This window comes from Pseudorasbora parva, chromosome 15 (genome assembly GCF_024679245.1).
Source record: "Pseudorasbora parva isolate DD20220531a chromosome 15, ASM2467924v1, whole genome shotgun sequence".
In the NCBI taxonomy this organism is placed as follows: Eukaryota; Metazoa; Chordata; class Actinopteri; order Cypriniformes; family Gobionidae; genus Pseudorasbora; species Pseudorasbora parva.
This window is the reverse complement of record NC_090186.1, coordinates 20,406,241-20,424,284: the sequence shown is the minus strand read 5'-3', so window position 1 is coordinate 20,424,284 and position 18,044 is coordinate 20,406,241. Positions and strand designations below refer to the sequence as shown.

General features: G+C 39.8%; 1 protein-coding gene across 6 annotated transcripts in view; it reads left to right on the top strand.

The window, feature by feature from the left end:
* The first annotated feature begins 1,728 nt into the window (after positions 1 to 1,728).
* arid1b (AT-rich interactive domain 1B) overlaps positions 1,729 to 18,044 on the top strand; it is a 108,555-nt gene continuing 92,239 nt past the window's right edge. For 2 of the 6 annotated variants that reach the window (XM_067417330.1, XM_067417326.1), the window contains exons 1-2: positions 1,730 to 3,301; positions 8,993 to 9,181. In XM_067417330.1, the coding sequence (XP_067273431.1) occupies positions 2,273 to 3,301; positions 8,993 to 9,181 (1,218 nt within the window). In that variant the 5' untranslated portion in view covers positions 1,730 to 2,272. Of the gene's footprint in view, positions 3,302 to 8,992; positions 9,182 to 18,044 lie in introns of all 6 variants that reach the window. The other 4 variants (XM_067417328.1, XM_067417327.1, XM_067417329.1 and 1 more) reach the window with 4 other exon arrangements.

Here is an 18,044-nt window from a genome sequence, read left to right as displayed (position 1 = left end):
ACTTTCCACAACTAGAAGACCTACAACTGTCAGACAGGTTGCTTACGTCACATCTACGTCGTCATGCTCAGTCAGGAAGAGAGTGCCTCTGATTGGCCTCATTTTCCGCCGTTGACGTCTATGGGATCGCTCTGTCCATTTCTTTTACTGTCTATGGGGCCAAATGCCCCAGGCATATCTGAGGTCAATTGAGCTAAAAAAATATATTTGTAGGCTATATACAGTAAAGTATGATGAATGTTATTATTCTATAAACTAAAATATAGAGTAAAATGTAGTTTTTATGCAGCAAAAAGTAACTGTCTACGTATGTGGACGTCATGCGACAGTGGAGTCAGATTGCATAAAGTTGGATTTCTGTAACCTGTAGGCTATTCGTTCTATTTTTACAAAGATGTTATGATTTCTCTTATATTGTAATAAAACAGACATTAAACAAATATATCGACATAAATAACCATTAAAAATGGCATATTACGGTATTAAATTGCAACCTTACACATACATACCGAGACAAATTTGCATTTTGCACAGGTACAGGGACAGCACAGGTCAAGCACTCAGTCCAGAATAATCAAGGGGGTAATCTAGCGCTCGGAAAGCGTTCCACCCCTAGGGGCTGCCATTGCTAACCAAGCCATCACCTGCTGTTAGCATCCCATTGACTCCCATTCATTTTTGAGTCACTTTGACAGTGAATAACTTTACATCTGAGGCGTTTAAAGACTCCATTTGTCCATTGTTTATTTCTAAAGAAACACGACAATGTATAAAAGGCTCCATTACCTTGTATCTTACACTATCGCCCCGCAGAAGCTGTTTTTGTAAAAATAGGCTAACGATTGCGTCATAACCAACGCGACCCTGTCGCACAGTTGAGAAATTACCGTATAGACCTGAGGAGACGCTCGCAGGCAATCTTTTACTGTCTATGAGACAGTCGGGGGGACGTGGAGACATGTGCTGGAGACTAGTCTGATAAAGTCAAGGGGGAAGAATGGGGAGAAGCCCATAGTGAGCCAAAAGCAACGTGAGAAAATATTTAAACAACGTGATTCAGATTTCGCTTTCCACATCTACTAGAAGACTCACAGCTGTCAGACAGGAGGCTCACGTCACATCTACGTCGTCAAGCTCAGTCTGAGCCTGCGCAGTTCGCTCAGCCATCAGGAAGTGAGTGCTCCTAGGTTGACTTCATTCTTTCGCCGTTGACGTCAATGGGAACGCTCCGTCCATTTCTTTTACTGTCTATGAGAATAATAGAGAATATTCCAGAGGACAGTGGAAGTGACAGCAGTGATGAGGAGTAGGCTATGGGCTAGCAAAGCCCAGCTCTAGGCTTTCGCATATATGTAACTATTATAATTCCTAAAATATGTGTTTTATTGTTATTATATATATTATTGTTTTTAATAACTGGGCTGATATGAGCATAACATAATAAAAAACACAATGTTCCATATTGTCATCTGTGGCTTTATGTCCCATTTTATTCCTTAGTTGCATGGTTTCCACGTACATGGACAGTTGAATAACTTTTAAATAAAGTTACATTTTGTAAAAATGAAAATGGATTTCAATTTTAGCATCATATTAATGTAATAAAAATAATCTTTAAAAAAATCTAGATAATGTTTTTCATAATTCATGCATGAAAGGGTTAAAAAGAAGGCTGGATTGAAAGTGGGATTGTAAAAATCCCAAATTTCTGAATAATCCAGTTCGTGTTTTCCAGCAGACTCGGCGCAGAGCAGTGGAGAGCTGGAGACGCTTGATAATGCCATGCTGGAGTAAAGGGGCTCCGGTAGGGGTCTTATGCACATTTGTGCACGTTCACATTAGCCTCTGTGGGAATTGGAACTTTGGCAGGCTATTAGCCTACAAATCAACTTTTAAATAAGTTAAAGTACATGAATGTCTCTGGTCTCCAAACATCACCAGTTAAAGACGAGTTATCGTCATTTTCCCCTCTTTTAATGCCCCAGTAATCGTTTGCACAGCTCGTGCCCACTGGCCAGCACACTGACTTCCACTGACATGACATGACAGGGCGGCGGTGGCAAGCGCAAGGGCTCCATCCACGAATCGCAAACCCAAACCTAACGGTGTGAAATGAGGAGGAATCGTTGTGATGTGGGGCAGTCGATGGGAACAGCGCTACCTCAATGAATAATGTAGATGGGCATCAGCATGCGTCTCTAGTCTCTGCGAAAACACGTACGCTGGAACTCAACCTACAACCCTTTCTGCTCATTTAACCGCGACTCCGAGCATGGAAACGGGTCTGCTCGCGAATCATCAAGTGAAAAATGTTGGAAGCGGAGATCCCCCTCCTTCGCCTCATCATCGCACACCTCCACAGCAACAGTCGCAAGCATTCCATCAGCAGCAGCCACAGCACCAGCAGCGAGCCGTCCACAACAACAACAACAGCATCAAACCGACACCCGTGCGCGGAGATCTGGGAAATCGACAGGATGGAGGGAAAGAAAACGCTCTGGAGACGCAGGTCGATCGCCATCCGCGTTTGCTGAATACAAGTGACGAGGAGGATCGCTCGTCCAAAACCGGGGGGGATCGGATGGGCAGCAGGTACGAGCACTCCAACTTTGGACCAACGAGCAACAATAACAACAACAACAACAACAGCGGCGGCGGCGGCGGCAACGCGTCCCAAAGCGGGACCAGCTCAGTTTCTGAGTTTAATCATTATTACGGGAATGGAAGAGGAGGGCCTTGCTTTGATCAACATGGCGGACAACAAAGCCCTAGGACGGCTTTAATGCATCAGGCACAGAGCAACATGGATCAAGTGCAAAACTCACACGAAGGGTACCATAGTAACCCATACAACCACTACCCCAACTACCGGCCGGGGTACGGTGGCGCTGGATACGGTATGATGAGCCCGTCGCGGCAAGGGAACATGATGGGCCCAGGTACCAATTCGCCCACTGCTGCTGCTGCTAGTCATGGCAAGGCTGCTATGGCCTCTACTACCCCAGCTCCCGGTGCCAATGTTGGGGGCTTTCAGAGGTTTCCCGGACAAAACCAACAGCACCCTTCTGGAGCTACACCCACTCTAAACCAGCTTCTGACATCTCCGAGTCCGATGATGCGGGGATATGGCAGCGGTTATCAAGATTACAGTAACTCGCCGCCGCAGCAGCAACAGTCCGGTATGGGTCTGGGCAAAGACATGAGCTCACCGTACAACCCCGCTGCCAGCCACAGCTGGGGAGCACAACAAAGAAACCACCCGGCCATGAGCCCTGGGAATAATGGGAACAGCAGAGCTCAGGTGAATGTTTTACCGTGCGTATGTATGAGTGTCAAGTTTTGCATCAGGTCTAGCTGTGGCCCGATGCTACCCATAATATTAGCTTACAGTGTCTTGCTTTTAGATGTATTTAATGCACTTGATCTATATGCATATTGAAATAGAGTGCTGGGATTGGGGTCTCCTGTTGTAGTTAAGATTATTCCGGGGTTTGGGCTTGTATGTGGACTGACATGTCAAGTTCTGTCCAAGGTGACTGTGCTAACGTAGTTAGCATGAGTTAGCCTGCGCTGAGAATTCATTTCTGCTACAAGAGCTTCCCGATACAGCGATCACATATGCTATGCTGCTTCCTGCTTGTATTCTTACTCGCAGTATAATATTACAGATGCATTACCGATAAATGAATGTCATGTTATTGAATAAATTATCTGCCGTGGTTTCGATAAAGAGCTCGTTCGGTGCCATTCAAATGACGGAACGTTCTAGCATTGCGCTGTTGCTAAATAAAAAATCGCTGCTGGCGCGTTTTCTTCCCGAGATCAAGAGAAAAAAGAGATTGTGTGATTTAATTGTAATTTAATGTCATTTTCGTTATAACGTATGGTTAACAGTAAGCACTGTCTGTTTGAAACGAAGGGCTAGACGGTGTTTTCTGTGCAGAGCTCTGCTGATTAGCATTGTTAGCTGGTGTTAGCGCCATTGCGCCCTTCTGTCTTCACTTCATTATGCAGGAATTAATTAATGCTTTTAAATTCACCTCACATTCACTAGCTATATATATATATTTTTTTATTTTTTATTTTTTTTATTTATTTTTTATTATGTAGTTTGTCCTAATCACAAACCATTGAAATGTATATTATACTGTGGTATAGTGACTAACGCTGTATCTCAAAACCTAGGTAACTCCTTAAGGTTTTGTGACTATAATGTCTAAGTATTTGTCTAGGTAGACTGTGGTTCACAAGGTTTTTGCATTATGATACTCAAAATGCTCTCTATCTAGGCTGCTTAGGTTTTGAGACTTTAATACCCAAAGTTGTTTTCTAAGTAGGAAGCTCACTACGTTTTGAGAATATGTAAGGCTGGAAAATCCTGTTTTGGTTGGCAGCCTACTAAGTAGGTCTAGGTAGGCAACAAACTTGGTTTTGAAATACAACCTTTGATTTCACAGTCCAGCTGGCCAATTTTAGTGATAAATTGACATTGCTGCTTAATATTTTTTTATGCAGGTCTAGAGGGAAAGCTTATTAATCTATAGGGAATAGTTTAGCATAAATTAATATTCATCCTACTAAATGCTGTAGGTTTTGTCTTTGTATGATGTGTATTGTCTATTTTGAGTTATTCCTGAGTTCTAAATCTTTATTTGCTAAGAATTTGTAGAGAGTTTATAGATTATCATAAGCCAAAGCGTAAGCAAAAACTGCCTGCATTTGGTTATCCAGTTCTGCATCTTGTGCGATCAGATGCTTTTTGGCTGCGGGCCCTTCTCTTTATGGATGAACAGTCCTGACCTTCACACATGCAGATTAGCCATGCTTTCATAGTGGCACATGAAGTACATTTGTGCTGGATTGCTCAGGGTAATCCCAAGGCCTGCCTAGGCAACATAACTGGAAGAGATGCCAACATTGCCAATGCACCTGATAGCCCTCACGCCTTCCATTCATTCTTGACCAATTTTGTACAACACCCTGAGAGCATTTTGGATCTACCCTGGCAAATGATACAGTTTTGAATAAAGGTAATGAAGTCTGTTAATAACCATTGTTGGGGAGTAGCTAACTACAAGTATTGACACTACTAACTTGACTACATTTTTCAATAGCTTGACAGAAGCTCAGTTGCTCTTAAAACCAAGTTGAGCTTTTCCAGCAGCAGCGTAGCACCACCAAAAGCCACATTATGTTTTGGCTTGGCTTTAAATGTGTGTGGTGTTTTAGGCTACTGTATGTTCTTGAAAAATGAGACGGTATTGATCATTTGTTGCTCCTGAACACTAAAATAACATAGAGAAAGATTATGAATTAGATGTGTTTTGGGTTGTCTGACTGAGCTTAAAGGGATAGTTAACCCCAAAATTAAAATTTTATGTCGATCTGCTTACCCCCAGGGCATCCAAGATGTGTGTTTGTTTCTTCAGTAGAACACAAATGAAGATTTTTAACTCTAACCGTTAATCGTATAATTCAAATCAATGGGGTGTATTTTTATGAGAGCCACTACGAGAGTAAAAAACACATAGACATTTGAATCCATATTAAACACAGTGGCTCATGACGATACATTGATGTCTTAAGACATGAAACGACCGGTTTGTGTGAGAAACCGAATGGTATTTATATAATTTTTTTACCTCAAATACAACAGTATACATCAGCCATCCCTGCACCATAACTGCCAGTGAGGTCAAATTACATGACATGGCATAGAGATATGCACAAGAGATCACTTCTGCTGCTTGTATCCCATTGAGATATGCCCTATATTGTACATTTGACCTTACTTCCCTTTAAGGCCTGTACACACCGGGACGATTATCGCACGCTTATCGCATGCTTTTTTCAAGACATTTTTCGATGCGTCAATTGAACGTGCAAATTCAGTAGATGGCGCTCTCGGCACACAAGGTGGTGCTGCATCACTTTATGCTTCTTACCAAGGGGCTAATCTATAGTAACCGGAATGCCTTCCATAGAGGAAGCCATTGTTAACCAAGCCATGTCCTGCTGTTAGCCCCTCAGGCTATATCCTCTCTGTATCCTATTTTAAAGAAACAGATTCTATGCAGCCATGTTTGTTTGTAAATCGTGATACTTCCAATAAAAAAAAAAATCTCCTGCTGTTAGCATCTCAATGACTCCCATTCATTTTTGCGTCACTTTGACAGCTAATAACTTTACATATGAGGCGTTTAAAGACTCTATTTGTCCATTGTTTATTTCTAAGGAAACACGACAATGTATAAAGGCTCCATTACCTTGTATCTTACAGTATCGCCCCGTAGAAGTTGTTTTTGTAAAAATAGGCTAACGATTGCGTCATAACCAACGCGACTCTGTCGCACAGTAGAGAAATTACCGTATAGACAGGAAGAGAAGCTCGCAGGCACGTACTGGCATTAAAGTTAAAAATAAATAAATACTAGGCAAAATGACAAAATAATTATTCAGAATACTTAACCAAACGTTGATCCTGCTCACGCTCTCCGTCTCTGCAAGATTCTGTGATTCAGATTTGACTTTGCACAACTACTAGAAGACTTACAACTGTCAGAAAGGTTGCTCGCGTCACATCTACGTCGTCAAGCTCAGTCTGAGGCTGCGCAGTACGCTCAGTTATCAAGTAAGTGAGTCCTTCTAATTGACTTCACTTTTCCCTGTTGAGGTCTATGGGGTCGCTATGTCCATTTCTTTTACTGTCTATGCTTCTGACACTCGCTTGTCACACAGAAGAAGAAGAGAGACAGTATTTACGTGCTTGCCAAAACCATTCACACAATTTTTGCTAACTGGCAGGCAGCATTAGCAGCTCATCTTCTTTGTCTGTTTACTGCCTATCGGTGTGGAGACTCACGGCTGTTTCACACCGCAAGCGTGAACAGCGCGTATTTTTTCCCGCCGCCCATGTTAATCAATGAGTGCATTCACAGCGAGAGCAGCAGCAGCGCGTGAGTGTCAATAAAATAATGTGAATAATTTATAATAATATGCTATTAATAATTAATAATTAATTAACATTATGATAATAATATTAAATGTTGTACCACAATTTAAAAAATACGCATATAATCACAAACAGTATTTACAGAAGCCTTGATCAGGAATATCGGTTGGAATAAAATGGCAGACTGGTTGAATTAAATCAATGAGTTATTGTTCTTTGTGACAGATTTCAATTCTTTAGACATACAAGGATGATGTTGACATTTATACTCATTTGCATTTTCAGAGAAAGGGCATTATGAAAATAACTTGAGTTGTTAATGGCGTATTTTCAGCATGAAGCCCATTTAAGTGGTGCACTTTCTCCAGGCCTCCAAGTGTGCGTTTCTCTGCCACTGGCTCTATGCAAAATGTAATTAGTGACAGAAATCACCAATCCAATGAATGTTGATTGTACAAGAGGTTTTACAAGCCCCTGTGTCAGTTTTTTTTTAAATATTCGCTTAAAAATGTGTGTGTTTATGGTTTCAACAATATATATATATATATCATCAGTATTTTTGCTATTTACTGCCACTGATTCATTTCATTTTTTTTCCTGTGTAGTGTCACATGGTCCTTCAGAACTAATTCTTATATGCTGTTTTTGATACATATCACAATACTGAACTCACAATAAATACAATATTATTACAATACTTCAAAATATATGGTAAAAGGTTAACAAAAAATGTTCTGTTGATTAAAATCCTAAATTTGGTATTACATTGGGGGAGGAAATGGCTTGGACTGGTAACCCAATGAACAGGATAATGGTAACACCAAAAATATTCATGATTCTGAAGCTGAAAATACAGAATAAATTTAGACAAATATGTTTCACCTCTATTACCGACTAGATACATTAATAATGTAGGCCACTTTTTACTGGTAACATAAGACATTTGGCATTATCAGGAGGACCCAGAGATATTCCCCCATTGCATTATTATACATTATTTATACTACACAATACAGATTTTTGTATTGCATTTTGTAGTGCAAGCAAATGTTTAGAATTTTGACAAAATACTGAATGTTTATTATGTTAGCAGTTAGTTTTCAACTAGGATTTCTGTGTTGAGAATAAATAGTTCAGCCAATGTTTTGAATTAGTTTCAAACTATGTAGTATTTATGAAGTCCTTATGTTCCAATTAATGTTTGGCTTTATGGAGAGTGCAACCCTGCCATGCTCGCCTACCTATGTAATATCAGCCACTAGTCTTAAATCTATTGGACTTATGAATTTTTAATTGTATTATGTATTTTATATTTCATAAAGCAAAGGCTGTTTTGTTTTGTGCACATGCCAACAATGTCATTTATCTGTGACTTTTTAAAATTATTTTATTTTATTTTACAGTGTAGTATGACCTATGCACTAATTACGGATTTAAGGATGGACTTAATTGTAGTGCATCAATGAAGTGTGTTAGGAATAAATGAGAGAAGGAAGTGGCTTATGGAAATAGTAGACTTCTGATGGCTTAAACAGCGTATTGAGTAAGAATGACCTGGAAAGATACTTCCAACTATGTTCCACTAATGGTGCACAAACTCCTTTTGCTCTAAACTTGAGCAACTCTAATTTGACAATTTAGTTGTCTAGTCAGAGAAAATGTGTGTGTGTGACAGCAAAGCACTCTGGCATGAATGCTGACGCTCAAAATGTTCATTTATAGTGGCCTCCCAGGCTTTCTCAAATTGGTCACATTTTCTGTAAGTGCTGCTTCAATTGGCCTGAATTTGGCAGTGACATGAGAAGATTAGCTTGGATGGCTCTCAGTCTTTCTGGCAAAGATGAGACACTTGAGAGAAAACCTGACCCCCCCCCCCCCCCCCCCATATTAGTCGATGGCACGTTGCCCTGAATCTCTCCATTTACTGAACTGCTCAACCTTATGATTGCTATTTTGTATTCCAGTCTGCTCAGGCATAATAGTCATATTTTATGTGACGGGGTTTTCTTCATGCTAAAGTGTTGATACCCTTCTCAACAGGTGGCACCAATGGACCCTATGGCCATGAAGCGTTCACAGATGTACGGGATGGGCAACAGTCCCTATTCTCAGCCAGGTGGAACTTATCCAGGACAGCCATATGGATCACCTACTCCTCATCGATACCCAATGGGAATGCAGGGGCGTGGTCAAGTCGGCATGGGAGGGATGCAGTACCCCCAGCAACAGGTAGAAATAATGATTTTCAATGTTGCAGGAAAAATGATAAAGGGATGGTTCACCCAAAAATGTAATTCTGTCATCATTTAGTCAAGTTGTTCCAAACCTGTATACATTTGTTTTGCTGAACACAAAGGAAGATATTGGGAAGAAAGTTTGTAACCAAGCAGATCTCTGCAGCTCTTGACTATCATAGTGAGGAAAAAATACTATGGTAGTCAATGGCTGCCGAGATGTTCAGCAGAAGAAGGCAATTCATACAGGGTTGGAACAACTTGAGGGTGAGCAAATGATGACAGAATTAAAATTTTTGGGTGAACTATGCCTTTAAAGTGTTATTTCACCCAAAAATGAAATTGATGTCTAATGACTCGGTCTAATGTCTTTCCACACCCGTAAGACCTCCGTTCATCTTCGGAACACAGTTTAAAATATTTTTTATTTAGTCCGAGAGCGTATCTTAAGTGTAGGCACACTTTACTGTCCATGTCCAGGAAGGTAATAAAAACATCATTAAAGTAGTCCATATGTGACATCTGTTAGTTAATTAGAATCTCTTGAAGCATCGAAAATACATTTTGGTCCAAAAATAACAAAAACTCTGACTTTATTCAGCATTGTCTTCTTTTCCGTGTTTGTTTTCAAACCTTAAATAAAGATTCGAATGGTCATGAATCAGTGTATTGATTCATGATTCGGGTCGCCAATGATTTCAGCAGTTCGGCAATTTGACAAGCGATCCAAATCATGAATCAATCCGCTGATTCATGACCGTTTGAATCTTTATTTGAGGTTTGAAAACAAAATAGTGTGTCTACACTTAGATACGCTGTCAGACTAAATATAAAATATCTTAAACTGTGTTCCGAAGATGAACGGAGGTCTTACAGGTGTGGAACGACATTAGGGTGAGTCATTAATGACATAAATTTCATTTTTGGGTGAACTAACCCCTTAAGTCCCTTTCAAATGCAACTGTCACATGCAGCTTTGACTTCCACTTGAAAAGCTTTGGAAGATACTATCATGGAAAAGCTATTTTACATGGTTGATAGTTAGCTGGAAAGCACAAATTTAGGTTTTTGAGCAAGAACCACCCTCGTAATGTCATGTGCTCTGTGCTTCAGTCTGTAGAGCTCAGTGCATTGGGAAATGTTGACATGAATTATGTGAAAAGGGCCTTTGTTATTATTTTTAAATGCACAATAAATCATTTATAACCAGGCCTGTGCAGTTGCACAGAATGTCTTACCGATTTAACAATTTAAAGACTTCTACACTTGTAATGTGCCCCTTGAATGTTTGTTTATTAAAGACTCCATGAAATGGCTTGACAGGCACAGTCTTCTTTTGAAAGATTTTCAATGGTAACAGGAAGTTGTGGGATGACATTTTAAAGGGCCTTGACTAGAGATGCACCGGTCGGCCGGTCATTGATCGGAACCGGCTGGTTTTGCTCCAAACACACGATCGCCTGTCTTTTTTAAGTCAAAAACAACTGCTCGTGCTCCATGTGTAGCATCTTTGTTTGGATTGTGATTAAAATGCAGTGGTTGTCTCTTTCAAATGGCTACAGATAATAATGAAAAATAATGGGTTGCATTTACAGTTAGGGAAACTTTTAGTTAACTTATTCAGTACACTTAAATTTCAGCTATATTACTGATCTGCCTGCATTGACACGATATGACAATTGAAATTAGCTGGATGACATCCCCATTTTCTCTAGAGCGGCTGTACAGCAAAATCAAATTCTGCTGCACTACTTTTCTGTTACACTGTGAAGCCGCTTTGAAGCAAACAGCATTGTAAAAAGCGCTATATAAATAATGATGACTTGACTCTTCACAAAATGGAAGTACAAAATGTGGATTTAATTCGTAAAAGCTAAATGGTTGAAAAAAGTCATGTTTGTGTTTTTCATGGTCAAAAATGACCACCTTTGGAAATATGGCTGTGACTATTGGCATCAAGACCTGCAGTGTAAATGTGGCCTTAGAAACATGAATTTACTTTATAATTTCTTTATGTATTGCTTTATTATTTTTATATGTTCAGAGTTCTTTTTAAAGGTGCACTATGCAACTTTCCGTCCACTAGAGGTTGCCTATTCAAAACAAAGGAGTAGTTTGATGACACCAAGTTTGAGTGCAGTATCTTGGGACATGTGGTCTTCACCTCACAGCCGGTGGAAAATAGGACTCGGGCAGAAATCACGTTTATGCATGCGGTTATTAACGTTATTGTAGTATGAAGCAGAGCAGGACTGAGTTTTGCAGAGCTGAGCACGGCCGCTGGAGCGATTGTTACACAAATACCCGCCTCGCAAGCACCGGGACTTTTGTTATGACGGGACGGGACACAGTCGCCGGGTGCCCGCACTTCCGTGTTTCCGGTCATGATTATAAGGTAAAGCAGCTCTGTTTATCATGTTAGACACATTTAAGAGTGTTTAAAATGATGTTATGACGTTACTCTGTGCGTTCGCTCGGTGCTGCTGTGACATGTTCACACTGCTAAGAGTAAAGCGTTTCTGTGAAATAAAACCGAGGGTAATGCAGATGACGCAATTGACAGGCGACTTCCTCAAACGCCTGACACGTCCCGGGTCCTTGGTTAAAGGTCCCGTTCTTCGCGATTCCATCTTTCAAACTTTAGTTAGTGTGAAATGTTGCTGTTAGAGCACAAATAATACCTGTAAAATTATAAAGCTCAAAGTTCAATGCCAAGCGAGATCTTTTATTTAATAGAAGTTCCCTTTCAAAGCCTACAGCGAACGGCCGGTTTGGACTACAGCCCTGCACTTCCTGGCAGGAATGACGTCACTATAACCGTTTGTTGACTAACCCTCCGCCCACAAGAACATGCAAAATAGGGGACGTGGTCTTGTTGCTCTCCCACATGGAGAAGAGCGCCCATTCAGCGCTTGCATCTCCCCGTTATGGTAAGAGGCGAGACCTTTCCGGGCAAAGTGCGCTAAGCTGCTGTCCAATCACAACACAGGAAGCGCTGGCCCAATCAGAACTCGTTATGTGTTTCTGAAGGAGGGACTTCATAGAACAAGGAAATCATCAGACCGTTTTTAGGACAGAGAAAACAGCGCTGTACAGATAAGTAAATTGTGTGAAAAATGCTGTGTTTTTTTAAACGCGAAACATGAACTCATGTTATATTGCACACTGTAAACATAATCAAAGCTTCGAAAACACGCGAAGAACGGGACCTTTAAAATAGCAATTTTAGTTGGAAACATTTGGGATATTGTAAGTATTCAACTGAACAAAATATATAACAATGGCCTAATGGTTTTTGGATATTTTACTGCAAAAATACTACATAGTGCACCTTTAATATAAGAAAAAAGGTTATTTAACCTGTTATAGTTTAACTTTTTTTTGCAACTTAATATTGTGACAATACAGGGAATAAAAGCTTTAGCATTTTTTGCAACATAAAGCAATTATCACAATCGACACAAAATATGTAAAACATAAATAGAATAATTGTGCTTGGGCCTTATTTTTTTTTTACCAAACCAGAATGTTTTTATCCACCCCAGCTGGTTGCCACATGGAGGACCATTCTTCTACAATATCTACTTTCTATTTTACCTTTAGCTACCAGAATTAGCAACACTGACTCATAGCTCTCAAACAGAGATAGCAACGGTGCTCTTCATGCTGTTGAGTCCACAGGAAACTGAAATGTCCCACAGGCCGGCGGTCTGAATAGTGACAGCCCGAGGGGAAACACAGAGTGTGGTGCAGAAGGAACAACTCTGTTGTGCCTGTCAGCGTGGAGCGACAGTACTCCCAGTGTACCAGAGATGTTGACAGAGTAATGCGCCGCGTGTCTGTCAGAAGAGCTTGGCAGGCAGTCTGGTTGGGCTGGGCCGTCCTATTCTGGGTACAGACTGCCCTACTAAATTTAGCTTGGAAAGCTGGACTGTGTTAAGTTCAGCACCATTGCTTTTGAAATGACTGAAATTGAACCAGTAGTATTGTAACCAAACATGTTTCACTTTCGACCACATTACTGTGAATTCTGTTTCATGTTGTCTTCACTCTAACCTAATCGTAGCTTTCGATTAACAGCAAAATGTGAAGGCTTAAGCCAGAAACTTACTTTACTTGAAAGCAGATGCGAATGCTTGGCCAGCTGCTGAATCATGGCAAAAGTATTTATTGTTAAAGGTGTGGGATTGCAATCTGAATCTAATTTAATGAGACAAAAGGACTGAGAACCTTGAAGTAGACAACACATCTTTTGTTGCCTTGTCTACAATGACTGCGCTCATGAACCGAAACATTCACTACTAGTGTAGGCCGCTTCGTAAAAAAATGACTCTTTAGATTCTTTAAACAATTTAGACAGAATTACTTGCAAACTTATCCATTTTAATAATTCTAAAGGTGTATAACTACTGTTTTTTTTTCACAGGCAAAATGCAGTTTTTTTTTTTAAATGTAGATCCCATGAAATCTGGATTTTTTTTCTGAGGGTAAAATATTTCCCCACAGGTTCAATTGGTCACATGGATTTGAGTGCGTGTTTAAACGTTACTTCTGTATGATGTGTGCTTCATACATTTCTACGTTACCAGTAGTATTGTCATCTCAGTAGACAATACCTGCAAAGTTTTGCTAATGTGACCACACCTTAACAAATCATTCTAGAATGGTTAGAAAATAACAGAAAGGACCATGGTTAGAATGGTGAGTGAATTAACATCCAACTCATTTTTAGCCGAGTTCATACTGCCCGATTTTAGCCCGCCGGCAGGTTTTGCGAACTCGCCAACAAATGCCTGAGATCATAGTCAAATCGGTGCTCATGCACACGAGTGACAATCACGCAGTGTGAAGTATCAAAGACGCAATCAGAGAGAATCGCCGACGAGTCGCCGACGCCCGCGAGATATTTGGCATGCTAAATATCTGGACCTGTCGGCGATTCAAACTCCTGTGGTGTGAAATGAGTTCTGACTGAAAACTACATCAGCGATGACCGACAGCCAATGAGAGAGTGAGATACCAAACAGATATCAAACAAAAACAAAGCACAAACAGTTGCCCTCTGTCTCTCCAACAAGTTCCTCCTCTTTTTTCTAAAAAAAAATAATCTTTTTTTCTTTTTCTCCACAAATCAGCGCACAGACAACTGTGTAGTTTCCACTGTGTAGATTACCTAGTAGTACCTGGTCCTTTTTTGAAGTATCATTAAGGTTCCAAGCAAACCGTACCGATACTAAAATGTGACGTGTAAACACTGCAGATCACTGATTGGTCAAAGAGAAACGTCACTACCAGTGTCACTGGATTTTCGACACGAGACTAGACGCCAAAGTAAAGCGATCTGTTTAAATTTAAGTTCAGTATTAGTTATATGAATACTTATTATTCAGGTAGCTAGTTATTAGCATTATTAGATTAGCAGATTAGCTACTGCTCTAGCTAAGCAACTGCCATAGAGACGAGGTGATGCTAACAGACTTCTCCAGGTATTGTATACCTCCTTGTTTTGGCACAATTTGGGAAAACAGTGATGCGTGAACTCAAGTGTTTGGGTTTCACATACTTGAGTGTCTTTTGGACCTTAGAAACACAAACTGCTATTTCAGCTCTCGGCCACTTTCTTTTCATTACCTCCAGATCCATTATACTGATCTTTGGTCAGCTATACTGACACGAGATCAGCAGGACAGCAGTCGTGTGCAGTTTCCTCCTGTGATTGCCCCTGGGTACGGACGTGACCTTTTTAGAACGAAAGATCAGAATCAGCAATCTCCTCCTGGCACGGTGGAATGTAGGAGAGGCACTAATCAAGAAAGACATCACCGAATGTGGCCAGCACATAATGAGATCATTACAGGAGAGAGTTTTGGGGTAATCTCTAACCTGAGGGGTGTGCCATGCATTTGTGCAGCTGTTAGTTGTCGGCATTCTCGACAGAGAGGGATCCTGTAATGACTTTTATCTACCAGGAGACCCTAGATGACCAGAGGATGCTTTTTTTTTAACAACCCTACCTGAAATTGGATGCTCATCTGGTCTGATACCAGGGGAATCCTGCTGTGTTATTTATATTGATCTTCTGTTAAAAAATAGAAGAGACAAAGCTTAAAACCCAGAGGAAGGCACCATTTTAAGGCAGAGGAAAACAGAGACATAATGTCAAATATACTTATAAAGAATTGTGTATCATACTCACAAACTCATCACCTTTCAGGTAATTTCATTGTTGATTTTTGTATTTTCATTTGAAAATAAAAAAAACATTCATTAGGCTGAAATGTGACACTTATGATTTTATAAATATTGGATTATTTGAAATATGAAGTTGTTTAAATCGTGTTTCCATAGACATTGGCCCTCATTTATCAAAAGTGCATACACCAAATTTCCAGCATTCACCTAAAACCAACCACGTGACTTTGACATTGATCAATATGGACGTTGGTGTACAGCCCGCTCAAATCCTACGCCAGCTCAGGAGGTGGTGTATGCATGTTTTGAGTTAGTGCGAAAATGCGCAGAAAAACAATTCCTAACAAAACGCACTGACAAAGATATGCTATATTATGACCCACTGTAAAAAACAACAACAACATAGTAATTATAAACTTCAGTGTTTATTTTTGTGCAACATGGACTTCAATGTTTAATTTGTGTGACTATAGGCTACCAAAGCATTTGATTTGTTGGCATGTATTCCTCCAGTTGCGAGCATGTGCGCTTTACCTGACGTTTCAGGGTTAGGCCCTTTTTTTAAATCAATTTATCAAGGGTAAGTATTGCATACACCTGGATTGCAGAGGTGCTCACAGCTTCATAAATCAGGTGGTGAGAGGAGTGTAAGCATAATCTTACGCCAACATATACGCCCGTTTCTACGCAAGATTGATAAATGAGGGCCACTGTGTGGTTTCAAAAGAAGTTTGTTACCTAATCAACATGCTGTTCTAGTCAGACATTTCTGAATTCCAAGACATCTCGAGTGATTTAAAAAAAAAAAAATATATATATATATATATATATAAAACATTTTTAAATTTAAATAAAATTTTGTCTGCTTGTTTGCATGCATGGCGTCTTTTCTAGCTAAAACGCAAAGTCCATTTAAAGGAGTAGTTCACTTCAGAATTCAAATTTCCTGATCATTAACTCACTCCCACGTCATCCAAGATGTTTATGTCTTTCCTTTTTCAGTTGACAAGAAATGAAGGATTTTGAGTAAAACATTCCAGGATGTAGTGGACTTCTATGGGGGACAATTTGTTGAAGGTCCAAATTCCAGTTTCAATGCAGCTTCAAATGGCTCTACACGATCCCAGCCGAGGAATAAAGGTCTTATCTAGCGAAACGATCTGTAATTTTCTAAAAATTATAAAAAAAAATATACTTTTTAACCACAAATGTTTGTCTTGCACTGCGCCACATATTACCTGATCTTGTCGGAAAGGTCATGCCTGATGGAAATACAGAGAAATCGGTATTAATCATGTAGGCAGAAATACTGTGGTTGGCTGAAAAACTCTCATTTGCTCCTCTTGAAAATCATTCAACATCATTGTTTAATTTTTTTTTGTGATGGGCGTTTCATTTAGTCTTTGGCATTTGCATTTACATTTAGCATATGTCACGTGTGACCTTTTCAACATGATTATGTAATATGAGGCACAGCACAAGACAAACATTTGTGGTAAAAAAGTAAATATTTAAAAAAAATAAAAAGACAGATTGTTTCACTAGATAAAACCCTTATTCCGATCGTGTTGAGCCCTTTGAAGCTTCATTGAAACTGCAATTTGGACCTTCAGCCCGTTGAAGTCCTAACGTACCTAATTGAAGTCCACTTTATGGAAAAAATCCTGGATTAAATACTTAATTTCTTTTTGACTGAAGAAAGATAGACATGAACATCTTGGATGATGTGGGGTAGAGTAAAATATAAGAGCATTTTAATTCTGAAGTGAACTACTTAAGAGGCAAGGTATTTCACTCGGCGGCCATCTTTGAAACAATTCTCAAGTTGAGCTTCTGTCTCTTTGAATGGCCAAACATCAAATTCTCCAAAGCTGTTCACCAAGCTGACAATCACATTTCATATTTGAAATCACCAGTGAAATTAAATCTGATAACAACTATATCGTACATTTTGTTTTGTAAATGTAAAATTTCTATGGCAACTGGAGCTTATAATGGCAGCTGCAGTGACACAATGAATTTACCCAATGGCAATTGTCTCTTATTTAGAAGATGGGACTTATTCTGCCATAATGCGCATTGCATTTTCTCCCAATTATAGTAATCCGAGTTCACTGTTTATCTAAAGTCTTTGCTTAAAAGTGCATTTATCGTTAGCTAGCCTTAACATCGCTGCTCTTTGTGTACTTCAAATACGGAAACCACATTGGTGTTAGACACTAAAATGCCAGCTCTGATTTTCATGTAAAATATACTGATAATAGTGATTTTTAAAGAGCAGTCTACTCAATAATTAATTCTGTTAACTATCCAACAGAAAAGAAGCTTTGGGCTTCATTACTCTGTATTTTTTCTGTCATCGTTTTCTACCGTGCATATTTTTGTCTTTCTGCCTCCAGACCTTTTATTCTACTTCAGCCCTACAGTTGTTTCTTTTGGTAAAGAACACATTTTCGCTCCTTTGCATCACCAATTGACGGCAGCCAATGAGTATTAAGATTGTCTCTGATGTTTAATGACACACCACAAGTCATATCACCCCCCCCCCCCCATTTGAACTCTGTTTGCTTTTTTGTCACATTGCAGAGTGTGATGAGGGTGTAAGGTGTGTTTAATGAGCGTGTTTGAGCTCAGGTGGATGAGGTGCAGGTGCGTGGCAGGGGGCT